The 27,050-nt window shown below is 42.1% G+C and overlaps 2 protein-coding genes across 3 annotated transcripts; both read right to left on the reverse strand.

Annotated features, from left to right (window-relative positions):
* Nucleotides 1–297: 297 nt before the first annotated feature.
* On the reverse strand, nt 298–11,049 carry LOC129823019 (G-protein coupled receptor family C group 5 member C-like). Of its 2 annotated transcripts, none has more exons than XM_055881690.1 (5): nt 10,629–11,049; nt 8,498–9,498; nt 5,281–5,381; nt 5,037–5,159; nt 298–4,783 (listed from the first exon to the last, which is right to left on the reverse strand). In XM_055881690.1, the coding sequence occupies exons 2-5, from the start codon at nt 9,489–9,491 to the stop codon at nt 4,751–4,753; spliced, it is 1,251 nt and encodes a 416-aa protein (XP_055737665.1). In that variant the 5' UTR covers nt 9,492–9,498; nt 10,629–11,049; the 3' UTR covers nt 298–4,750. The 2 variants fall into 2 exon arrangements, with proteins under 2 accessions (XP_055737665.1, XP_055737659.1); XM_055881684.1 differs by having other exon boundaries at nt 5,281–5,384.
* Nucleotides 11,050–16,448: 5,399 nt separating this feature from the next.
* Nucleotides 16,449–26,831, reverse strand: amdhd2 (amidohydrolase domain containing 2). The gene is made up of 12 exons (XM_055881703.1): nt 26,742–26,831; nt 24,644–24,795; nt 24,334–24,470; nt 23,981–24,120; nt 22,277–22,331; nt 21,811–22,023; nt 21,254–21,342; nt 18,861–19,005; nt 18,530–18,637; nt 18,388–18,456; nt 17,823–17,924; nt 16,449–17,396 (listed from the first exon to the last, which is right to left on the reverse strand). Exons 2-12 carry the CDS (start codon nt 24,724–24,726, stop codon nt 17,323–17,325), a joined length of 1,215 nt encoding a protein of 404 aa, XP_055737678.1. The 5' UTR covers nt 24,727–24,795; nt 26,742–26,831; the 3' UTR covers nt 16,449–17,322.
* Nucleotides 26,832–27,050: the final 219 nt, after the last annotated feature.

Below are 27,050 nucleotides of genomic sequence, written 5' to 3' on the forward strand. Positions count from 1 at the left end.
GTGTATAGTGTGTATAGTATGCAGTGTGTCTGTGTTGGTGTGTAGTATGCATGTGCTTGTGTGCGATTCAGGAACACTGATGCCCACGCAGACATCCATGTCGGAGGCCCCAGCAGGCAAAGAAGCTTATCAGAGCTGTGTATGTAAATAACTCCTCAGAGGTGTATTTTCATCCTCAGGACACTTCCTCTTGCAATGTTCCCTACTACACTATCTGCATCTTTTCCAGGTACAGTATTGGAGCTATTCCCACCTTGACCGTTTTATCCATGGGATGATATCAAACAATACTTGTAGTTTGATTTAATAATTTATTTAATGTTGAATGTTTCTATTGACATAAAATGACAAGTTAGCAATATTTTCTATTATGGCTGATATGGTTAATAATTAAAAAATATTTAGTTATTACACTTCTGAACAGTAAAATGTAAACACAGAAGCACCCAAACAAGTCCCTATTGAGGGAGGAATTCATAACCAGTAAAATAACAATTTACAGGAAAATCAAACTAGAGAGAATATACACTGCTCAAAAAAATAAAGGGAACACTTAAACAACACAATGTAACTCCAAGTCAATCACACTTCTGTGAAATCAAACTGTCCACTTAGGAAGCAACACTGATTGACAATAAATGTCACATGCTGTTGTGCAAATGGAATAGACAAAAGGTGGAAATTATAGGCAATTAGCAAGACACCCCCAATAAAGTAGTGATTCTGCAGGTGGTGACCACAGACCACTTCTCAGTTCCTATGCTTCCCTGGCTGATGTTTTGGTCACTTTTGAATGCTGGCGGTGCTCTCACTCTAGTGGTAGCATGAGACGGAGTCTACAACCCACACAAGTGGCTCAGGTAGTGCAGCTCATCAAGGATGGCACATCAATGCGAGCTGTGGCAAGAAGGTTTGCTGTGTCTGTCAGCGTAGTGTCCAGAGCATGGAGGCGCTACCAGGAGACGGGCCAGTACATCAGGAGACGTGGAGGAGGCCGTAGGAGGGCAACAACCCAGCAGCAGGACCGCTACCTCCGCCTTTGTGCAAGGAGGAGCACTGCCAGAGTCCTGCAAAATGACCTCCAGCAAACCTTCTTGCCACAGCTCGCATTGATGTGCCATCCTGGATGAGCTGCACTAACTGAGCCACTTGTGTGGGTTGTAGACTCCGTCTCATGCTACCACTAGAGTGAAAGCACCGCCAGCATTCAAAAGTGACCAAAACATCAGCCAGTAAGCATAGGAACTGAGAAGTGGTCTGTGGTCACCACCTGCAGAATCACTACTTTATTGGGGGTGTCTTGCTAATTGCCTATAATTTCCACATTTTGTCTATTCCATTTGCACAACAGCATGTGACATTTATTGTCAATCAGTGTTGCTTCCTAAGTGGACAGTTTGATTTCACAGAAGTGTGATTGACTTGGAGTTACATTGTGTTGTTTAAGTGTTCCCTTTATTTTTTTGAGTAGTGTATATACAGTCCTGTATATACATTTAAAGAGCTCAAGGTGAAAATACAATAAATGATACATTTCCAAAATATGTAAAGACCTATATTTAGTGTATACCTCAGTGGTGCCTGGGTGTTTTAAGCACATAGAGATAATGTAAGACCAGTTTCTTAAACAATATCACTGTGTTTAGACAGGCACCCCAATTATATATTTTTCACTAATTGGTATTTTGACCAAACCGTGCTGCTGTGAAAAGATATGATTTGATTGGTCCACCCAAAACATGGCGGAAATGCAGCTTAAAAGCCCTGGTTTGTTGATAAACTTGTTTGAATCCCTTACCTCCATTCCCTGTACAATATAACAGAACTAAAAGGAGACTCATTGCCATCCTGTGAAAGTCTGTCGATTATAACAGGACAGCAGTGACCCCAGAGAGAACAGAAACTAAACACACTAGTCTTAGGGGTCAGGGGTGAAAGTGGATGCTGATAAAAACAGGTAAGCGTAAGATAAGAACAGACAACGTGAAAGAATCCATCCTATCTCTCCTGTCTCACTGTCCATCTCTCGCCTTCCCTTTCTCTTCATTATAATGTGATTCTCAGTCACATTAATTTAACCCCCTAGATTCAATGTTTGCACCCCCAAGGAAATCAAATTAGAATTAAAAAATATGTCTCTTTAAGCTAGAGATATCTTGCATTGGATGCGTCTCAATCACCCACATCAGCCGATGTCGCACTTGCGGTGAAAGAGTGGTGTTTGTCAGACCATGAGACATCCTGAAACACAACATTGTCTGTAGCATCGAAACGGTTTGGCCTACAAACTATTATAAAAGTTGAGACTCTCACGAACACGATGGTGGTCTCCGTTTTGCTCTACGACCCCCACAAGCGTCTTGGGACTTATCTGAAGTAGTTACAGCTGATCTGCCAATTTCTGTCTGTAGTGTCTGAAAAGTTTGGGCTACACACTAATAACCCCTCTGTAGAAAGGTGAGTATTTCACATACATGTCAGTCATATAGTGCCTTGCGAAAGTATTCATCCCCCTTGGCATTTTTCCTATTTTGATTCATTACAACCTGTATTTAAATAGTTTTTTATTTGGATTTCATGTAATGGACATACACAAAATAGTCCAAATTGGTGAAGTTAAATTAAAAAAATTACTTCTAAAAAATAAAACATAGAAAAGTAGTGCATGCATACGTATTCACCCCCTTTGCTATGAAGCCCCTAAATAAGATCTGGTGCAACCAATTACCTTCAGAAGTCATATAGTTTAGTTAAATAAAGTCCACCTGTGTGCAATCTAAGTGTCACATGATCTGTCACATGATCTCAGTGAATATATATACACCTGTTCTGAAAGGCCCCAGAGTCTGCAACACCACTAAACAAGGGGCACCACCAAGACCAAGGAGCTCTCCAAACAGGTCAGGGACAAAGTTGTGGAGAAGTACAGATCAGGGTTGGGTTATAAAAAACTATCTGAAACGTTGAACATCCCACAGAGCACCATTAAGTCCATTATTAAAAAATGGAAAGAATATGGCACCACAACAAACCTGCCAAGAGAGGGCCGCCCACCAAAACTCCCAGACCATACAAGGAGGGCATTAATCAGAGGCAACAAAGAGACCAAAGATAACCCTGAAGGAGCTGCAAATCTCCCAGTGGAGATTGGAGTATCTGTCCATAGGACCACTTTAAGCCGTACACTCCACAGAGCTGGGCTTAACAGAAGAGTGGCCAGAAAAAAAGCCATTGACTAAAGAAGAAAAATAAGCAAACACGTTTGGTGTTTGCCAAAAGGCATGTGGGAGACTCCCCAAACATATGGAATAAGGTACTCTGGTCAGCTGAGACTAAAATGGAGTATTTTGGCCATCAAGGAAAACGCTATGTCTGGCACAAACCCAACACCTCATCACCCCAAGAACACCATCCCCACAGTGAAGCATGATGGTGGCAGCATCATGCTGTGAGGATGTTTTTCCATCAGCAGGGACTGGGAAACTGGTCAGAATTGAAGGAATGATGGATGGCGCTAAATACAGGTAAATTCTTGAGGGAAACCTGTTTCAGTCTTCCAGAGATTTAATACTGGGACGGAGGTTCACCTTCCAGCAGGACAATGACCCTAAGCATACTGCTAAAGCAACACTCGAATGGTTTAAGGGGAAACATTTAAATGTCTTGGAATAGCCTAGTCAAAGCCCAGACCTCAATCCAATTGAAAATCTGTGGTATGACTTAAAGATTGCTGTACACCAGCGGATCCCATCCAACTTGAAGGATCTGGAGCAGTTTTGCATTGAAGAATGGGCAAAAATCCCAGTGGCTAGATGTGGCAAGTTTATAAAGACATACGCCAAGAGACTTGCAGCTGTAATTGTTGCAAAAGGTGGCTCTACAAAGTATTGACTTTTGAATAGTGAATAGTTATGCACCCTCAAGTTCTGTTTTTTTGTCTTATTTCTTGTTTCACAATAAAAAAATATTTTGCATCTTCAAATGTTGTTGTGTAAATCAAATGATACAAATCCCCGAAAAATCTATTTTAATTCCAGGTTGTAAGGCAATAAAATAGGAAAAATGCCAAGGGGGTGAATACTTTCGCAAGCTACTGTACATTTGCTCTAGGATGCCCAGAGACTTTTACAGGACTCGTCTGAAGGTTCCCCAGTACCAAATGAATGGAAGTATATATGGAGACTGTTCAGTTCCAAAAAATAAGGGGTTAAATACATGTATATTAAAAAAAAAAGTATTTCTTATATATAGGACAGACACTTCAGAACAAACTTACTTTAGATTTTTTTACAGGGCTTAGACTGAAAGGTTTTTATGGCTGTGCAACAAATTTATCTTAACTGACTCATTGTCCATTCACTCTGGCCACACTGCTGTGTGTTGCTGTGTTGGTTGGATCTCCCATCAGTGCATGGCGTTGTGGGGTGGGGAGTGCTGGCTTGGGAGATGGGTAGGTAGAGGGTGGCTAGTACTGCCACTGGGATAGACTGGGTGAGACACAGGGAGATGAGAGACACACTTGTTCTGGGTGCACAGCACCAAGACTGTGGCCTCTCCTCTGACACTGGCTCCCTCCAGCCCTACTGTATGTACAGAACAGCCTGGCCTCTTACAGTGGTCAAAGGCTCTGGGTTTTCTCAGGGTCCAATCCTGACAAACACACCCAGGGGCTGCAGGGGAAATGAGAGCACAAAGTAGAATAGGGGGAGGCTCTAGAACAGGAACCAGGTTGTAGTAGCGTAGCGTAGATTCACCACAGAGGCTTCTTATACACACCATTTCCCTGAGAAAGACAAGGCAGAAGAATTAGACTTGAAATCCTCCACCTTCCACTTATATACTTTTCACACCGTCGTGCCAACCCAAACAGGCTCAGATATGTTCTTTTCACTTTTCCAGCAACTATGGTGGATGCATAACCAGGCCAGCATAGTACAGCTCAGCTCAGCTCAGTAGTTTTAAAAAGGGAAAGAAGACAGCAAAAACACCATGGATGCACAGTATCCTGTTGTGTATGATGGCAGTGAAGTGCTTACACTGACTGCTGGGGACAGTCCTGTGGTGGGTAGGGGCAATAGGGAGCGAGGCAGGGAGCTGCTGCTCTGGTTTAGACGGGGGGCCGTGGCCCTGGGGAGGCCAGTCTCATGGGAAGGGTCCCTCTGTAGAGAGGACACGCACACACAGAGAATTAAAAAACAGTTGGTTTCGGTATGTATTTCTTGGAGAATAACACTAGTGATATGAGGGTTTAAGTCCGTGTATTGGGTAAAACCCACTCACATTTGCCAGGCTCTTGGTGATTAGAGCTAGTTCTGTGGGCTGGTACACACAGCTGCGGAGCTGACCACTATAACCACCGTATGGAGATACAGGCTTGTTGGCTGCTAGAGAGAAGATGGAGAGAGGAATGGAAGAAAGAAATTAAAACTTCAAATCTCAGCTGCAAGGGCTGAATGATCAAATACACACTGGAATTACACAAATACACACTCAGCTTCCCTAAATGAGACGTTAGCTCTCCTAAATGCAACAAAAGTCAAACTTTGGGGGGGGGGGGGGGTCTTTAAATAATGCTAATTGAACCATGAACCTTTGTTTAAAATGCAATGGTAAATATTAAAATAAAAGCTTCCAATGAAATGAACACCCCCATCTCTCTGTCATGGTTTAAACCCTTTATTTCTATGTGCTTGTGCTGTCCACTTAGTAGTGCTGAATTTCGGCCTCAGCTGAGCACCTTTTACGCATAGATTTTCCTTTGTACTTCCACATTTTCGCCATTTGTTTGCCATGCGTCCTTGATAAAAATAGCATATGCCTTTATTCCAATGCATTCAATTTATCCGTTGATTTATCATTGTTTGCTTTTGTAAGTCAGCTGTTTAGAGTGCTCATTGCTTTGTTTTTCACGTGCATCCGTTCTCCATGCCATCCATGGCCAGAAGTAGTAGACCACTGATTTAGCTTTATTATTTTCTATAAATATCTGTTTTCTTTGCTGGTAGCCTAGTGGTTAGAGCTTTGGACTAGTAACCGAAAGGTTGCAAGATTGAATCCCCGAGCTGACAAGGTAAAAATCTGTAATTCTGCCCCTGAACAAGGCAGTTAACTCTCTTTTCCTATGCCGTCATTGAAAATAAGAATTTGTTCTTAACCGACGTGCCTAGTTAAATAAAGGTTAAAAAAATGATGGTCGACAATATTACTCGACAACTAGTCTACAGCTAGACACCAATGCGCATCCATCCAACAAGTATACATTAATGACAGTTGGCCTATAGTTGACTCTTTCAGTTAGAAGCAGTTGATTTTGCATTGGCATACATTATTTGGGATTTGTGTGCCCATGAGAACTGTTTTCACTGCGATGCATTATGAAATGTTACATAGACAGTTACACTTACTGTGCATTTTTGAGATCTCCAAGATCCATTATTCATACAGGGTTTAAGTTCAATGTTCTAATTCAATTGTTAAATGCTTAATATTTACAAATAACACTGTCATAAATGTAATTCATGTAAGGAAAGAAAGGTAATGTTTTATGTCACGCATCTGTGAAGACTCCAAGCATTAACTCATGAATTATGGACAACTCATGAACTAGGGTGTAAACCTGTTTTGATTCAACTCATGGATTATATTGAATGTAGGCTACCTACAACTTTGAGCGTGGTATGATTGTCGGTGCCAGGCACTCTGGTTTCAGTATTTTAGATGACCCCTAGATGGGTGTACTTAATAAATGTATATTTAAGTGATAATGACTGAGGAGCCAGTGTTTGGAGGATATATTGGCATGGGTGTTGTTAGGCCTGAGACGGCACGGGTCAGTGCCAATATATCCTCCAAACACTGGCTTCAAGGGCATTATCACTTTTATACAACGGGTTACCAACATATTCAAATAATGATTGACATTTTCATTAAAAACGTTATTTTGATTAATGTATTCAAACTATTTCATCCTTCAACAAGATATAGTCCCGACACAAATCTAGGCTTGCTAGAGACGCGACCCTGACGTTCAGACTTCTTGTTCTGCATCTATGGACGCGACCCAGTCGTTCGTTCTTAATGTTCCATTGCCATACTGGCTGGCAACATTCTTATACATTGCTTGCTAGCTAGCCAACTACGGCTAACGTACAGTCGCGTCAAAAAGTGCAGCCAGAATAACAGCAAAGTAGCTGCATTTGCATTTGTTTAAGCTGTTTTCTAGTGGCATTTATTTGGATACATCCTCCCCCTGGGGATCTTGGTTTACACACCGCAGTCATCTTTATTATGATTGGCTGGACAGTAATCATTTCAGTCTGATTGGATCAGGCTGCAAGTTATAAGAACGTTGACCTAATGAGTCGCGTCTTCGCCTGGAATAGAAAATGTGCTCACTCGTAAGGAAACTGTTGTTCAGAGGAGCTAGCCAACGACACAGCCACATGAACACAATCACTTTAAACTGAAGCTGCAAAGACTGCAATTTAGCTGTGTTTCGTTTCACCTTTTTCAATTGACTTTTTTTTTGTATATATCCATTAAAATGATGCCAGCTGATTCATGATTTCGACTGGCTGAGAAACACTGCCTGCCTGTCTGTCTCGTCCCAGCTCCTGACACGTTCATTACAATGGGACAGCAGGAGATTGAATTTGAATATTGAAACAATGTTGCAAATGTTGGAGAGATAGACACAAGGTTTATACAAATCTCCGCTGTTAAAAACGAAATGTTGGTCTGTAAGAAATGTGAGATAATGTCTAGATGCTTTTTATAGTGGATATCAAGTGTATAACTTGCCTGGCTGGGCTGATGAGACAGTGGATTACGCAGTCAGATGGAACAGAGTAAATAGGCATTTTAAATAATAGATTTAGCCGTGGCAATTTGTAGAATAGACACTGGCTGGAATGCGGTTTTAACCAATGAGCATTCAGGATTAGACCCACCCGTTGTATAACATAATTTACATCACTGTAGGGTGAGAATGGGCAAAGAATTGCTAGGAACAGAACAGATCAAACCTAGAAGAGCGCAAAACTATTTAACCAAGATTAATTTTTGTTTGTCCGCTTTGAGTTGATCTCTGTCCAATCTATACATAATAACACTGTGTTACTGCGTAGACCAGGTATGTAACTTGTCACTCTATACGAATGTTGAAATACGGGAAAATTAATAAGATAAGGGCGTGAGAGACTGATACTATTAGATAGTATTATTAGATAATGATTAAGCCCTGTGATAAATAAACATGGATACCGATGTAACAGAAAATATTCCAATAAATCAGATGGAACAGATTCAAATTATTAAACCTACATGAAATACATTTCTAGTGGATGGAAAAAAAGGTATTCATGATGCTGTGATGGCACACTTTTTTTTAAAAGTTTGTATATTTTGTTGTTTTTATCCTGACTGCACTACAAATTTCCCAAATGGGACAACAAAGATATTGATTGATTGATTGGTTGGCTGGGCCTTCTTACTGTACCTGTGTTGGGTTCGTCCATGGAGAAGGCCTTGTTCTCCATGTACATGTTCTGATGGGCTGCTGCTGCTGCAGTGTTCTGCTCCTTCAGAATGTTATCATAGACCAAGCTCCTGACCGGGTAGATAATGTGTTCCCCATCGCTGGGCTGCTCATCCTGATCCTTGGTGAGGGAGCAGATTTCTGGGATGGTGTATAGGACCAAGAACACCCAGGCATTGCTGACCAGGGCAATGGCCAGGGTGGGGTCGTCCCAGCTGGGGTCCCCGGCCACCTGGTTCCCATAGATGTACATGACGATCCAGGCCACCCACACGGCCATGGAGCAGACCCCGGTGGCCAGGATGAAGGCTCCGTCCCGCCGCCAGGCCTTGTGTTTGTGTGTGAGCGAGGGCACGGCCATCAGCACCACGCCCAGCATCAGGGCCATGACATAGATCAAAGCCATCACAAAGTCCTGGTTGGTGATACTGCAGGAGATGTCAGGGCTGCCACTGGCCGTCATTGGCCTCCTCTCCACCGTGATGATCAGCCACTCTGTATTGATGATGATCTCAACCAGCCAAAAGGCCAGGGCCCCCAGACACAGCATCCAGCCCTGGGGGTCCTGGCCCTGCCGGTTCAGGAGCACCAGCCACAGCCCATGCATCAGGAGGCAGGCAAGACCACCGGCAAACAGTACACCAAACAGGAAGCGGCGCGCAGTGCAGCTTGTGAAGTCCCGGCCCACGACAAAGGCAAAAGAGAGGCCAAAGAGGCCAAGGGTGAAGACCAGAAAGCTGGCCTGCAGTGCCACCATACCTTTCCTCTTCCTGTCTGTCACGAAGGGAAGGCTGGCCATGAGGATGATGATGAGGACGAAGGCCGTCACCACACCTAAAGCCGCCAGTGACTCCACCACGATGCCCCACACTGCAGTCAAGTCACACAGGTTGAAGTACAGGGAGCCCACGGAGGGGCCACAGCCTTTAGGAACGTTGGTGGTGGGGGCCGCCATGGCACTGCTGGGACACACACACATCAGAAACACACATTCAGAACATCTAGAGCCTGAGCCCCCCTTTATCCCTTATTATGATTGAATCAGTCAAGTACTGGGGATGGCAGGTACTCAACGTGATATTTAACCATCGCATGGTAACCACTTAGCTACATGCAGTAACCTGGTCAATGCATCCTATAGGTTATACAGAATACTCTCAGTGATTCCAACAGGTTATATTGAATCCTGGTGCTACCTATTCAACATTACATGAAACACTGTGTGTCTTACATAAGCTGGTACATGACAGAGTGGCTGGCTGGATCAGAATGGCTTCAGTCCTTACATCACCCGCATGGCGCCAGCCAGGTAATGGAAGGTGCCACACACACACCTGTTTCCTGGATAATTCTACCACTGATTAAGAAATCCCACACAACTGAAAGTGATCACTGCTCAGCTTATCAAGGACTGTGTGTCTACAGGTCTAATCTTTGTGAGAAGAGACCCTTAAACAGAAAGCAACCCGCTGGGCACACTGATTGAGTGAATAAAAGTAGTTTCCATGTAATTTCAATGAAATTACATTGAAATACATTGTAATAGAGGTTGAATTGACATCTGTGCCCAGTGGGAAGAGTGTACTGTACATCCAAGATGGAATATCTGGGCAAGTAGGGGGCTAGCTAGCCTATATTTAAAAATAACCAATGCATTGCCATAGTAACTATGTAGCAGGCAAGGAAGACAAACACACTGATACAAAGAAATACTTGTGTGTCTAACATAAAGGTTGGGTGACTGACAGCCAGGCCAAAGCAACTGCTAAATACATTTGTCCTGTTGAACTGCCTCCATTTGAGGCAGTTCAACTACAGAAACATGATAAACAACCTATTTGAATGGTATTGATTAATCAATAATGAGCCATTTGATCAACTGAATACTAGTAATACCAAACTTCCATAGAACACTAGTATGCCATTTGAATAATATTATTTTCTTATCAAGTATTTAATTGTGTTCCTAATTCTAATGAGTAGCCTATGCCTATAGGGCATACTGATTAATGAGTAATACTATTAGGAATGATAGATAACCTTTACAACTCAGTTTCCAGTCATTTATCATTCTACTACGCCCGTTTATTACCTGCCGACAGGGATTCGCTCCGCTCCTCTTTCTCGTCAAAAGCAGACAGAAGAATACAGGTAATTTAAACTAAACCTGTATTGATATTTACTCCAGAAAAATCGAATTCCTTTTCGCAACGGGTGTTTATTTTCTATTGATTTCAATATGTTTTGATTTGAAATAGTTTACAAAGAACAATCCGTAAAGACACTGCCAGTTTCAATTTGACAGATTTCGCTCTACGTGTCCAAGTGTCTTCCTTTGGTGGTCAGTGTTCGTCTCCAATAATTCGCAAAGATTTTGAAGGTGTGACTTCTTGATAACACAGCCAGTATTTTTTCTGACTACTCCCACTCTGCTATGATCGACGGCATACCAGGGCCGGCTTACCAAACGGGCACGCAGGGCACGTACCCCGGGGCCGACCTGTGCGTTTGGATTGTTGTGTAGTCTAAAAGTTCTCTAGGGCTATTTTGGAAGGATGGGGAGGCTGTAGTTGGCAGGGCCGGACACATTTTGCTATCATATGCCATCTGGGGGGGCCCTAACCTCCAGCCCCCCCCCCCCCCCCCCCCCAAACAATTATGGAATCATTTTTACACCCTTTCCATAACCAGTTTAGGGTCTCTCACCAATATGCCTCTCTTTCTCACTCAATCGCACCAATGGAACCCCTGTTTAACTAAAGCACCCTTACAGTTGAGCAAACTCTGCTACAGGTTTTGTTTGGGTTTGAGACATAAAATAGAGAACGTTTTAGTAAACTACCAAACATACATAGAATGAAGGGATACATTCAGCTGTGCATACTGGGACAAGATACACGTGCATGTTATTAAGTACTTATTTTAATTTCCTAAAATATCTTAATTCGATTAAGAAACATGCCTTTAGCCCTCTTTTTAAAATGTCATGATATGGTATCGAATACTAGGCTAATCCATAGATTTGCAAAGTGTGAACAAACATAATTAGTCTTGGTCTTGCAGTGCCACCTGGTGGATGATTATGATACAGGATTAACTGAGATTTTTAAATATGCCAGACATTTGATCATAACCACTTGTATTGCGCTGTCTTTAGCCTTGCTCATACCTGGGGCTATGTGTCCTTTTTCCTGATCTCATATACAGTCAGAATGTCAATTGCGTGTGACAACTTTATTACATTTTACATGTAAAACCTGAACATTTCAGGAAAATTTGCAACCCTATTCCTTCGGTGTCATTCTGCCAAAGAGTAGGAAACTAATCTAGCCATCGACATTTATCAATTCAGAGGTAAAATTGTCACTCAATTAAATCATAAGAAAATATAAAGAATATATTTGAGTATGTGACTGTTATGAGCAACGCAAATACAAATATTTGTGCCTCTCAAATTTCTTTAAGGTAGGAATATGTATTTGTACAGAAAGGACATACACATATCCTGTCTAAGATCACTGTTGTATCCAACCTGAACGTTCAACACCCTCCTGTGGATAGAAGATTTTTAACCACTGCGATGTTTTTATGCTTAGCACTCCTGTAATGCCATACTTGATTTTTCCTAAACCAACACATGTGTTTGTCTCTTGGAATCACTACCATGATCACAGATTATTATAATGATGATGACGTTAAGATTGTGTCGATTTCACTTTGATCTGGGTGGGTGGTCCTCGTTTTAGCTGTTAGCACAGCTGACAACTGTGGCCTGATTAAAGAAGCAATAAAACTGGCCTTCTTTAACTAGTTGAGTATCTGGAGCATCAGCATTTGTGGGTTCGATTACAGACTCAAAATTCAAAAGGCACTCGCACATCTGAGCAATCTTTTTGCAGGTGCAGGTGCATAGCAACAGTTGAACAAGATGAAGGAAAAAGGAAACCGCACACTGCTCTTGATAGTATCACTGATATTTAATAAGCTTACGTATCGGACTCACAGCCTTCGTCAGAGCTTTTGTGATTAAAAAAAAAATGAACACCCTTATGTAGACCTAGCCCCACCCACATCCGTTCCACACATCGAAAGGGGTTGGAGGCAAAGGAAAAACAAATAAGTGCTACCAAATATAACAATATACATTTCATAAATATTACAAAAGTGCATAAATAAGACGTATTAAACACGTCTGTAAAACCACAATGAGGACATTGCAAGTATTCATTAATCATTGGGTACATCGTACGAAAAACAGAGTAATCTTAAATAGGCACATAATTCATGTTCAAATTCACAACATAACATACATAGGCATTTCATCATTAAGTCCGTTAGGAAATAATGTCTGGAGGGTAAAAATCCCAAAACATTCTCTTTTACTCAGAGTATTATTAATATCACCTCTCCTGTCTGATATCTTAACTTTCTCGATGCCACAAAATCTAAAAGGTAGAAATGTCATGCTTTAGGTCATTAAAATTTACTGCGACTGGATAATCCCTGTCGTTTCTCCTGATTGAACTTTTATGTTCACTAATTCTCTGTTTGAGAGAGCGGGAGGTTTTACCAACATAACCGAGCCCACATGGACATTTAATAATGTAAATAACATGGGTGGTAGAACACGTAATAATGTCATTTATTTGGAACCGTTTTCCTATGTGTGGGTGGCAGAAATATTCACACTTCATATTGTTGCATTGTGCGCATCCTCTGCATTTATAGCTACCATTTGGTAGAGGGTGTAAAAGATATCAGCCAGACTCTTTATTGGAGTATTGGAGTGGCCATCACAAATCCCTGACCTCAATCCTATAGAAAATGGGCAGAACTTTTGGGCAGAACTGAAAAAGAATGTGCGAGCAAGGAGGCCTACAAACCTGACTCAGTTACACCAACTCGGTCAGGAGGAATGGTCCAAAATTTACCCAACTTATTCTGGGAAGCTTGTAGAAGGCTACCCGAAATGTTTGACCCAAGTTAAACAATTTAAAAGGCAATGCTACCAAATACTAATTGAGTGTATGTAAACTTCTGACCCACTGGGAATGTGATGAAAGAAATAAAAGCTGAAATAAATCATTCTCTCTACTATTATTCTGACATTTCACATTCTTAAAATAAAGTGGTGATGATCCTAACTGACCTAAGACAGAAAATTTTTACTTAGATTAAATGTCAAGAACTGTGAAAAACTGAGTTTAAATGTATTTGGCTAAGGTGTATGTAAACTTCCGACTTCAACTGTATAACAATATATATATATTGTTTTGTCTTGAGGCACAACCTATTTCCTCATTCATCTAGATGTGGGTGTGGCATGTGTGGGTGTGGCATGGCCAGAAGCATTAACACAAGTGAGATTCCTGAGAGCCCACTTCCAAAATGAGCACCACAACGCATACACACACGTACTCATGGATTTTGTATCTGAGGCCACACACTTAATGTGTTGTGAAAAGTGTTATGAAATGTAACGTAATATTGTATATAAATGGCTTAATGTTGCTGTACCCCAGGAAGAGTTGCCTAGGCAGCAGCTAATGGGGCTCCTTAATAAATACAAACAACATCTAGTGTATTTGGCACACAGGAAAACACATCATCAACATCAAACCAGCTTCCTCTTACACAATAATGTTTATGGATGTGTGCTGTTGGTGAGACTGTAGAGTTAAAAAAGTACTCGCACTCAAAACCATGAAAAGGAATAACCCAGAAGCTGAAATGCAAAAATAATATAATCCATGCTCAAAAGATTGCAAAAATGTAAATCCTTGTATGAACAGCAACCATTCACAACATGGGCAACAAACTCCATTACATTTGACTCATGTAGCCCCTAAAACCCTCTCAAACTTTTACAGATGCACAATTGAGAGCATCCTGTCGGGCTGGATCACCGCCTGGTACGGCAACTGCACCGCCTGCAACTGCAGGGCTCTCAGGAGGAAGGTGCGGTCTGCCCATCGCATCACCAGGGACACCTACAGCACCCGATGTCACAGGAAGGCCAAAAAGATCACCAAGGACATCACCACCCAAGCCACGGCCTGCATAATTGCACACCCAGCTCACTCAGGTGCTTCGCTATATCACATTTGACATTGTCTGTAAGCTTGAGTTCATTTGCACACAAAACAATCATACAATGATGGAAAGACCTGTGTGTTGTCCTTGTTAATGCAAACAGAGAAGAGCTCCAACTTGTTAATCATAGCCTCAATTTTGTTCCGCACATTGAATATAGTTGCGGAGAGTCCCTGTAATTCTTGATTCAGATCATTCAGGCGAGAAAAAACATCACCCAGATAGGCCAGTCGTGTGAGAAACTTGTCATCATGCAAGCAGTCAGACAAGTGAAAATTATGGTCAGTAAAGAAAACTTTAAGCTCGCCTCTCAATTTAAAAAAAATGTCAATACTTTGCCCCTTGATAACCAGCGCACTTCTGTATGTTGTAAAAGCATTACATGGTCACTGCTCATATCGTTGCATAATGCAGAAAATACACAAGAGCTCAGGGGTCTTGCTTTAACAAAGTTAACCATTTTCACTGGTGTGTCCAAAACATCTTTCAAGCTGTCAGGCATTCCCTTGGCAGCAAGAGCCTCTCGATGGAAGCTGTAGTGTACCCAAGTGGCGTCGGGAGCAACTGCTTGCATACACGTTACCACTCCACTATGTCACCCTGTCATGGCTTTTGCACCACAGATACCAACACATCTTGACCACCAAAGTCCATTTGAGGTCACAAAGCTGTCCAGTACTTTAAAAATATCCTCTTATGTTGTCCTGGTTTCCAGAAGAGGATGTCTTCCTTAATTGACACCCCATAAACATAACAGATACCAGGAGCTGTGCCAGGCCCGCCACGTCTATTGACCCATCCAGCTGTAATGCATATAATTCACCGGCTTGTATGCGAAGCAGTAATTGTTTCAAAACATCTCCTGCCATGTCAATGATGCGTTGTGAAACAGTGTTGTTTGATGAAGGCATTTTCTGTATAGTTTTTCTTCTTATTAATGGTATCTGTTGCTTTTACACATATTACTACTCGAAAGTCGTTTTTTTTCCTCGCTCAAACTTTCGTGGCTTATTTTTCAAATTGTCATGTTTCGTTTCTAAATGTCTGCGCAAGAGGGAAGGTTTCAAGCGAGAGAGTAACGGTTAATGTGATTGATGTTAATTATTTGACTAGGCTACCTGTAATCAATATTGTGTTGTTCTGCTGAACATTAGATGGTTTAATTTCATTTTTGGCAGTGAAACGAGGCTACTTAGGCGAGAGAAAAAAAACTCACCCAAATGTTGGAAAATATAAATGTACCGTTTGAAAATTTGAAGAAACTCATTTTTATTTGGCGTACCCCCAACGGCATTGCGCGTACTCCAGTTTGAGAATACCTGATCTAGAGAATGTGAGACAAGTTTTTGAGCGGACTATTGCATCACTATTAGTCACTCTTAGGCCCAGAGCATAGCGGAGCAGAGTAGCAACATCAGGGATCAGGGATTTTCACCAAACGGACAACTGGTGAAAAGAAAACAGTTACAGTTGTGTGATAAATTAGTCTATTATATCAGATACAGCAGATATTTAATTAATTCTATAAAGGAAGTAAAATCATGCTTAAACGTTGTACCTTGTTTAGGGTTTGGGAGCGTGGGGCATTTAACCCTGTGTTTGTACTTGAGTGATGGTCAGACTTGAATAAAGCATAAACAATCCCAGTGTCTAACAAGCAATTGTGAGCTCACAGCCAAAAAGGCATCTAATTATATAGCTATGTCATGTTCCTACACAATTTCCTGATTTTCACAGGCCGACCACTTAGAAGTTAAATCATGGAAAATCATGGAAAATTAGAATTTTACCCACTAATAGAACATAGGCTTTCACCAAATTGACAGGAGTTTTATGATTTTATTTATTGGGGTGGATTATCCCTTTAACTGGTTTTATGCATAACAACTTTCTATCCAAGCTGGGAGAGATCGAGAACAGCTCATGTCCTGCAGGTTCCGGTAGCCTATACTGGACAGATGTACAATATATTCAAAAAAATCAATTGGTAGCTGATTAGTATGCTGTTGCATCGCAAATACATTTTACACTCTGCAATGTCTGAATTTACAACTTTAATTACTTAAGTAATTACATTATTGCCATCAGCCAGCAGTCCAAAAATGTCAGCATTGTGACACCGTGTATAGCTTTGTGAAATGTTTGGCTTAACATGAGAAAATTATAACCAAATAGGCCTACCAATAAACACTGATCCATTAGCTAATGCAAAGCTTTACATGCCCTTCCACCACAGAAATCCTATCATCGATTCGATATGCATGCAGCTGCATTGATATGTCACAATTTCAGCACAATGGACAACAATCGGTAGTCTATACTTTATGAGTGGCTGTCTGGCTGACACTTAAGATTTTGTTTTAGGGAGGGATCCAACCTTGCGGGGGTCCAGAGAAACTGCGTTACCCCAGTGCTATGTTCCCATGTTTCAAACAACAGATTATTAAAATAATCTCACTGCAGTATATGTTGTGTTTAGGTGTCTTAATGCAAAATGTCAATAAAAATGTAGCACAAAACTATTGCATTCTATACTGTAGCATTTTACAAGTGGCTCCATTTTACCAGTGTGCAGCTCAAATAGCACCCTATTCCCTACATAGTGCACTTCTTTAGGGAATAGGATGCCATTTGGGGCATGCACATTTGGTTCACGTGGGTTGGGCAGTGGTGGGGGACTGATTATTTTGAGGTCATTTCCTCCACACTTCCTGGCCTGCGATGTAGGTGGCTCTGACATTGAGAGCATCATCCAGCAGAACGAGATCTAACGGAGGAGAGAGGGGGACACGTTTTACTATTTAGTGCTTCTTCCTCCACCACACACAAGACCTAGACCAGTTGTTGTCAAACATCTCTTCAGGACCCACAGACATTTCAATTTTCTCACATTTGTGGAATAGTTAAAAAACATGGAACAGCTGGGGGTCCCCGAAGAGAGGTTTGAAAACCCCTGACCTACACAACCAGTTGAGGAGACCAATCCTAACTAATCAATGACCTTAATCAATCAATTAAGTACAAGAGGGAGAGAACCGGTAGACATTCAGCTCTCCAGGAATTGAGTTTGACACCCCTGGAGTAGACAGAGCGAGACCGCCCTCTGCTGTTTACTTTCTCACCTGCATCTGCCCCTAGTCCAGGGGACCTTTACAATCGCTTACTTAGGTGTGTGTGCGTGTGTGTGTATCACCTGCGTCTGCCCCATAGTCCAGGGTGCCTTTACAATGGCTGATGCCCAGGAGCTGGGCCGGGTGTAGCGACGCTGCCTCCAGGGCTTCCTCCACACTGCAGCCTGTCATCACAAACACACACAGGGCCGGATTACCGAATGGGAATGCAGGGCACGTGCTCCCAACCTTCAGGGAACCCCCAACCAAATGTTATTCATTTTTATCTTTGGGGGTTTGGGGGCCCGCTGGAGGTCGGGGGCCCTGGAACACACGCCCTGCATACATGGCAAAATTCTCTCTCAGTATCATGTTAAAATGTTTAGAATAGCAGGACATCAGCTTTAAAACTGCTACAATAGCATTATAAAAGTGCAACAAAAAATGTTTTGTGTTAAAATTCAGGAAGTTATTTTCCTAAAAGGGGATGGGGGCCCCCTGGAGGTCGATGACCTAGGGACCCAAATGTGGTAGTCTGGCCCTGCACACACACGTGTGCACACAGACACACATGTAGTAAGTAACCACATATTTAGAAGGACTGAATAACTTTTGTAAGACAGTAAAAGGGCGAACACACACACTCACCTGAAGCCTGTTTGAAGTGCCTGACACACATGTCCATTGTGGCTATACTGCCACTGAGCGTCTTGGTGCCTATGAGTAAAGACAGTTTTAGAGACAGCTTTGGGGAAAAGTTATGTTGACACCTTACAAAAGAGATTCTGACCTGCTACATAAGCATGGAGCCCCTGGATCTCAATGACTTGCTGACCCAAGGTGTGGCGGCCCGGAGGTAGACCCATCGCTGTGATGGCATCAGTCACCAACACTAGACCTGTAGGACAAACACATTAAGCCAACACAAGCATTGCCATAGATTTCTTGCGATTAGTATGCATATTATACCTGACATTGCTTGAACAATTGCTGGTTTCAAGACTGAAACCCACAGCATTACAACAGAAGACTCCAATAGACACTCCAACACAACCCCACACACACAGAGACACATCAGAGCACACACACACAGAAGATGTGCGTGTAGTTCTTATACAGACCTGTAGGGTGTGCTCTGTGGGCAATACGCAGGGCGGCAGAGTTGGTGTGGATGCCATCGGCAATCATTCCGTAGAAGACCGTCCGGTCCTGGGGAACCTGGTCGCTGGTGAGGAGACCCACGATGCCCGGGTCTCGATGGTGGAACTAACCCACCATGGTCACCATGGCAACAGAGAGAGACATCCATCATCTTTCATTACGTTATTACAGTAGCATTGTGAAACTGTAGTTGAATAGACTTGGCAAGGCATCTGAAGCATGTGTCCAACAGTATAGAGTAGACAGTATGTCTGTGATTTGGCTGACCACACCCAGAGGTGGACAGGTTATTCATTGACCCCATTTACACTTCTCTCCTATTTATACTGTATGGTTTGAGAAACAGAAACACTATCAGTGTAGAGATGCAGGTCTTTTGATGTTGTACACATGAAATTGTGTCATTCCAAATTTTATAAGCAACGTTACATTACATTTTGTATGTCTCCAGCCGTTTCCCCTATCCAGCTGTTCCATACTCCGTGTAGCCTGCTGCTAGAATGGATGGAGATGTATCGTTCAAGTTGCAAAAAAATGGATTATAACGTTGCAGATAAAGTTGAAAGTGAAATCGCACAAGAAGTGTCTTTGGTGGTAAAAAAAGCAAGATTCTCCTATAAGGGTTGTCCAGTAAAACGTCAGTCAGCGATGTTACTGGAGGGAGAAACAGATGATTGTACTACACTCAAATACGAAAACTAACATATACAGGACATACTAAAAATGTACAGTTGAAGTCGGAAGTTTACATACACTTAGGTTGGAGTCATTAAAACTCGTTTTTCAACCAATCCACAAATTTCTAGTTTTGGCAAGTCGGTTAGGACACCTACTTTGCGCATGACATAAGTAATTTTTCCAACAATTGTTTACAGACAGATAATTTCACTGTATCACAATTCCAGTGGGTCAGAAGTTTACATACACTAAGTTACCTGTGCATTTAAATAGCTTGGAAAATTCCAGAAAATGATGTCATGGCTTTAGAAGATTCTGATAGGCTAATTGACATCATTTGAGTCAATTGAAGGTGTACTTGTGGATGTATTTCAAGGCCTACCTTCAAACTCAGTGCCTCTTTGCATGACATGGGAAAAGCCAAAGAAAAGACCTGTGTAGGCCCCCACAAGTCTGGTTCATCCTTGGGAGTAATTTCCAAACGCCTGAAGGTACCACATTCATATGTACAAACAATAGTATGCAAGTATAAACACCAAGGGACCACGCAGCCGTCATACCGCTCAGGAAGGAGACGCGTTCTGTCTCCTAGAGATAGACGTACTTTGGTGCGAAAAGTGCAGAACAACAGCAAAGGACCATGTTAAGGTGCTGGAGGAAACAGGTACAAAAGTATCTATATCCACAGAAAAATTAGTCTTATATCGACATAACCTGAAAGGCTGCTCTGCAAGGAAGAAGCCACTGCTCCAAAACCGCCAGACTACGGTTTGCAACTGCACATGGGGACAAAGATCGTACGTTTTGGAGAAATGTCCTCTGGTCTGATGAAACAAAAATAGAACGGTTTAGCCATAATGACCATCGTTATGTTTGGAGGAAAAAGGGGGAAGCTTGCAAGCCGAAGAACACCATTCCAACCGTGAAGCACGGGGGTGGCAGCATCATGTTGTGGAGGTGCTTTGCTGCAGGAGGGACTGGTGCACTTCCCTAAATAAATGGCATCATGAGGATGGAAAATTATGTGGATATCTTGAAGCAACATCTCAAGAAATCAGTCAGGAAGTTAAAGCTTGGTCGCAAATGGGTCTTCCAAATGGACAATGACCCCAAGCATACTTCCAAAGTTGTGGCAAAATGGCTTAAGGACAACAAAGTCAAAGTATTGGAGTGACCATCACAAAGCCTTGACCTCAATCCTATAGGAACTTTGTGGGAAGAACTGAAAAAGCGTGTGAGAGCAAGGAGGCCTACAAACCTGACTCAGTTACACCAGCTCCTTCAGGAGGAATGGGCCAAAATGCACCCAACTTACTGTGGGAAGCTTGTGGAAGGTTACCTGAAACGTTTGACCCAATTTAAACAATTTAAAGGCAATGCTACCAAATACTAATGGAGTGTATGTTCTGACCCACTGGGAATGTAATGAAATAAATAAAAACTGAAATTAATAATTCTCTCTACTATTATTCTGACATTTCACATTCTTAAAATGAAGTGATCCTAACTGACCTAAGACAGGGAATTTTTACTAGGATTAAATGTCAGGGATTGTGAAAAACTGAGTTTAAATGTATTTGGCTAAGGTGTATGTAAACTTCCAACTTCAACTGTATGTGCTCACTGTGCTAAATGGAAGACATAATACAATATGATGCTGTGTTATATTACTCACAGGCAGCATAGCATTGAAGAGATGTGTGATGAATGAAGCACCGTTCTGCACAGCCTCCTCAGCTTGGGACAGGTTGGCTACAGAGTGTCCTACACATGGAATAGGTTGACAGGTACACTTAGTGATATCACATCATCCTACACAGTGTGGCAACCTCCTGCTTACAGACAGGAGATGTCTATTGGATTTTATCAACAGCCTGGTTTTCTGTTGTTTAAAATAAGTCTTCATAATCCCTTTATAAGGCCTATATAGATGCTTAATAAAACATTTGAGCAGATGTAATACATACAGTGTAAAGGCTATGTCATTCCCTGCATGCACATAAAGAGTAGTATCTAAGTCATACATGTAAATTATATTTTATTCCCATTCCCAGAATACTACACCTACCTAGAGACACAGTGATGTACCTCTGAGCCATCTCTGACCATATGACATAGATGATTCATAAAACACGCATAAGGCCTACATAGATGCTTCACAATTAAATCATGCATAAGCAGATGTCATAGGCCTACATAAAGAGTATCCTATTCCCAGTTTAATACACCTACCTAGAGAAACAGTGATGCCCCTCTGAGCCAGCTCTCTAATCACCGTCTCACTGTTGGGTAGCTCGGGGGCCAACGTCACCATGGCAACATTATCCAGGGTCCCGTAGGTCTCAATCAGGTCCAACATGCCGCCCGACTGGAAGGAGCGCAGGTACTGCTCCGGATGGGCTCCCTTCTTCTCTAAACTGATGAATGGACCTTCTAGATGACAGCCTTGAGAGAGAGCGAGAGGAGGGGGGGGGGGCAGAGACGGCGAAATGGACAGAAAGGGCAGAAATATGAAATATTGACAGAATGTGTAATGGAGTAAAATAGACAACATATTTCAAGCATATCACACTGTTTTATAACATTTCCTCCATCACCATACAGTTATATGGAATACAGTATTGGAAAACATGTCCAGATATAAGGACCACTCAGACATATGAAGATGTGTCTACATCCTTCCTGACTGCATCCTTACCCAGAACTCCAGCTCCCTCCACTCCTCCACTATGAACTTTAACCTCAGCCAAGACCTAGAAAAAAGGTATTTTACTTGAAAAGGTACACGCATAAGGATTTCATAGCACATGCATAAATATTGCATTCATAAGCAATACATAAGAATTTGATCGAGCCTGCCTGGAGTGCCAGGCCAGGTGGGTGTGGTTTGCATATTTGAGACTATTTGGATCCAAATCAAATCACATTTTATTGGTCACATACACATATTAAGCAGAAGTTATTGTGGGTGTAGCGAAATGCTTGTGTTCCTAGCTCCAACAGTGCAGTAGTATCTAACAATTCACATTGCACCAGACAAGATCAATCCACCACAGCTCAAGTATTTGAAAGAAAACCAACACTATTTGAAACACATTTGAATGGGAGTCACAAATTACATACATTATATGTACAAAAGTATGTGGACACCCCTTCTTATTAGTGGATTAGGCTACTTCAGCCACATACGTTGATGACAGGCGTATACAATCAAGCACACAGCCATGCAATCTCTATAGACAAACATTAGCAGTAGAATGGCCTTACTAAAGAGCTCAGTGACTTTTTACTAAAGAGCTCAGTGACTTGCAACGTGGCACCGTCATAGGATACCACCTTCCCAACAAGACAGTTCGTCAAATTTCTACCCTGCTAGAGCTGCCCTGGTCAACTGTAAGTGCTGTTATTGTGAAGTGGAAACATCTAGGAGCAACAAAGGCTCAGCTGCAAAACGGTAGGCCACAAAAGCTCACAGAACAGGACCACCGAGTGCTGAAACGCGTAGCGCGTAAAAATCGTCTGTCCTCAGTTGCAACAATCACTACAGTGAGGTAATATGTACATGTAGGTAGTTATTAAAGTGACTATGCATAGATAATAACAGACAGTAGCAGCAGTGTAAAATGGCGGGAGGACAATGCAAATAGTCTGGGTAGCCATTTAATTAGATGTTCAGGAGTCTCATGGCTTGGGGGTAGAAGCTGTTTAGAAGCCTCTTGGACCTAGACTTGGCACTGCTTGCCATGCGGTAGCAGAGAGAAAGGTCTATGACTAGGGTGGCTGGAGTCTGACAATTTTTAGGGCCTTCCTCTTGACAACACCTGGTATAGAGGTCTTGGATGGCAGGAAGCTTAGGCCCAGTGATGCACTGGGCCATACACACTACCCTCTGTAGACAATTCTGTGCTTCCAACTTTGTGGCAACAATTTGGGGAAGGCTCTTTCCTGTTTCAGCATGACAATGCCCCCATGCATAACGCAAGGTCCATACAGAAATGGTTTGTTGAGATCGGTGTGAAAGAACTTGACTGGCCTGCACAGAGCCCTGACCTCAACCCCAACGAACACCTTTGGGATGAATTGGAATGCCAACTGCGAGCCAGGCCTAATCGCCCAATATCAGTGCCCCGCCTCACTAATGCTCTTGTGACTGAATGGAAGGAAGTCTCCGCAGCCATGTTCCAAAATCTAGTGGAAAGCCTTCCCAGAATAGTGGAAAGCCTTCCCAGAATAGTAGAGTCTGTTATATCAGCAAAGGGGGGGGACCAACTCCATACGCCCATGATTTTGGAATGAGATGTTCGACGAGCAGGTGTCCACATACTTTTGGTCATAAAGTGTATGTGAGACAATGGTGAGAAACGGGACATGTTGTTGAGAGTTCAGGTGTAGAGGTGCCTACCTTGTGGTAGATGTTTGGAGGGGAGGTGACTAGGGTGGGTAAAAAAGAGGTGACACCATGCTCCAAGATTTTCTTGGCTACTAGGGCCACACCTCCTCTGACATTACTGGTTGCTTGCGAGAAGTCGATGCCATATCCTCCTGTGGTTGTAAAACAATGGATCATTGATTGAGTTTGGAAAATTCTGTATCCAATGGCTTCCTTGTTCTGGTGAGAGAAACAGCTCGCAGGCTCTGTTAGTTTTTAGCAAGGAACACTCCTCCAATAAAGCTTTAAGAAGCCCATACCTGCAATTGAATTGGGGACAGTCCCTGGAGTGAATTGACCCCCCCCCCCCCAAAAAAAAGACTAACCATTGATCTGAACGTCAATGAACCCAGGAGCGATGATGAGGCCTTCACAGTCAACACGTTGATCTGCATAGCCTTCCTCATCAAAGAACAACTTCTCTGGGTCTAGGATCCTCCCTTCCCGCACCCACAGATCCTCTCTGGAGGAAAGACAGGAACAATACACACATTGTTACACACACACTGTTACACAAACACAGTAACACACTTCGTAACAACGCTTGTTTTACATGTAACGGTATTTATTTTACATGTGTAACGGAGTGTGTATGTATGTTCATATCCACGTGCTTGTGTGTTTGTTTGTGTGTACCTCTGCAGCTTGTGATCTCTTAGTATCCTGCAGTTGACGAACTGGGTGATCGGCGCTTTCGACACAGACTTATTGGTAGGCATCTTCCACAAGACGCTATGTCACCTCTATGACACCTCTCCTGAAGTGTAGTCACTTCAAGCAGACTCTCTCTATAAATAACAGCCAAAGAACAGTACAGACAAGTTATCAAAGAAAGCCTTTGAGGGTTACACTATTACAGTACACTATTACAGTACCAACCTGTAAAACCTTGAATAGCCAACTGTTCCGTCTTTATTTTTCAGGTTACATATCACATCTAGAATAATCAGTATACCAACCCACCACCATAAACAGACACACCAAAGTAAGAACCTTCCTATAACGACATTGTACAATGCTGAAGGTGCAACATTGGACTTTGACCCCCATGGTGTCATTGCATTTTATTTCACCCTAGAACAGATCTGATAAGAATCTAACACTAAAGCCATTTGAATACAGTGATGTTAGTCAATTAATGAATAACAGTGTGTAGGAAGGCAAAGATACCGTAAATTACATGATAACAGGAAATAAATGTATTTCCATGACAGAATAAAAGCAATGTTGGACTTACCTTGCAGAGAGCATAGCTTCAAATACATGCAACTTAAATGTTACATATCCCAAAATGTGTATTTGAAATCTTTTGGACATCAGAGCATCCTTAAGGGAATCTTATTTGAGTCAGAAAATGATGTTCATATGACAGAGAAGATATACAAAACCTTGCAGAGAGCATATCCAACTGACAATCCCTTAGAAAAAAAATATAAACTATTGGAACCAAGACTTAATAAAAATAACTGATGTTGGCACAAGGTGGAGGGAAAGCTGGAGCATAACTAACTAAATTAAAGTTAAAGAAAATGTATGCTTAATCCAGTATGAACGAATGTATAGAATTTATAATACAGAAGACAAAATTCAGAAATTCAACAGCACAACGGCAGTCATATCTTAAGTGTAAAACTATACTGACCAAAAATAAAAAATGTAAAGTGTTGGTGCCATGTTTCATGAGCTTAAGGAAAAGATCACTGAAATTTTCCATGTGCACAAAAAGCTTATTTCTCTCAAATTTTGTGCAATATTTTGGGGCATCCCTGTTAGTGAGCATTTCTCATTTGCCAAGACAATCCTGACAGGTGTGGCATATCAAGAAGCTCATTAAACAGCATGATCATTACACAGGTATACCTTGTGCTGGGGACAATAAAAGGCCACTAAAATGTGCAGTTTTGTCACACAACACAATGCCACATGTCTCAAGTTGAGGGAGCGTGCAATTGGCATGCTGACTGCAGGAATGTCAACCAGAGCTGTTGAATGTTCAATTCTCTACCATAAGCTGCCTCCAAAGTCGTTTTAGAGAATTTGGCATTACGTCCAACTGGACTAAAAACCACAGACCATGTGTAACCACACAGGACCTCCACATCCGGTTTCTTCACCTGCGGGATCATCAGCGACCAGCTACCCAGACAGCTGATGAAACTGAGTATTTCCGTCTGTAATAAAGCCATTTTGTGGGGAAACCGAAAACGAATTCTGATTGGCTGGGCCTGGCTCCCAAATCATGTGAAATCCATGGATTAGGGCCTAATGAATTTATTTCAATTGACTGATTTCCCTATATGTACTGTAAGGCAGCAAAATCTTGAAATAGTTGCATTAATAGTTTTGTTAACTATATTTATATGATGCATACTTTCATGCATCATATAAATATAGTTAACAGTTTTTCCGAACACACGCGCATAAGGGGGGGGGGGTCTTTGTTCTGCGCGCGCAGAACAAATATACCGCTGGAACGCCGATTAAGTTGTTTACATGTTCGAATAATTCGAAAGATTTCGGCGTACGCTTATTTCAATTTTTACCTTACACCGATTAATATAAGCATAGTAAAGTTTGTACATGACCATTTCCATAGTCGGCGTAAGCAGTTTAATATAGAGTTATTAATATGCATGTAAACGTACATCAATGTCTTACATGAAAACGTTGGTCGGATCTCAGCTGTAAACGAATAAGATAGCTCATCTTTCTTTTGAATAAATCGAATACTTGCCCCATAGAAGACAATCAAGTCGCAGTCAGTGAGAATTCCAACAACCGTAGACGGATGGAATCATGTGAGAATGCTGCAGTCAGCTGATCAAAACAACGACCGGACTTGCGGAAGCGAAATAGATAGGAAACACGTAACAAAGAACAATGATGTTTGGCGGATGTATAAATCTGAAGCATCCGGTTAGCGTTTCCACTCGAAGCAAAGCTCTCGTAGTAACTTGCGGACAGGAGGGTCTGAGGACTGGCAGAGAGCGTTAGCTCCAGAGGCGGAGGAGGGTGGTGGTTGGAAGAGCGCCACGGTAGCTCT

This window comes from Salvelinus fontinalis, chromosome 2 (assembly GCF_029448725.1).
Source record: "Salvelinus fontinalis isolate EN_2023a chromosome 2, ASM2944872v1, whole genome shotgun sequence".
Taxonomy (NCBI): Eukaryota; Metazoa; Chordata; class Actinopteri; order Salmoniformes; family Salmonidae; genus Salvelinus; species Salvelinus fontinalis.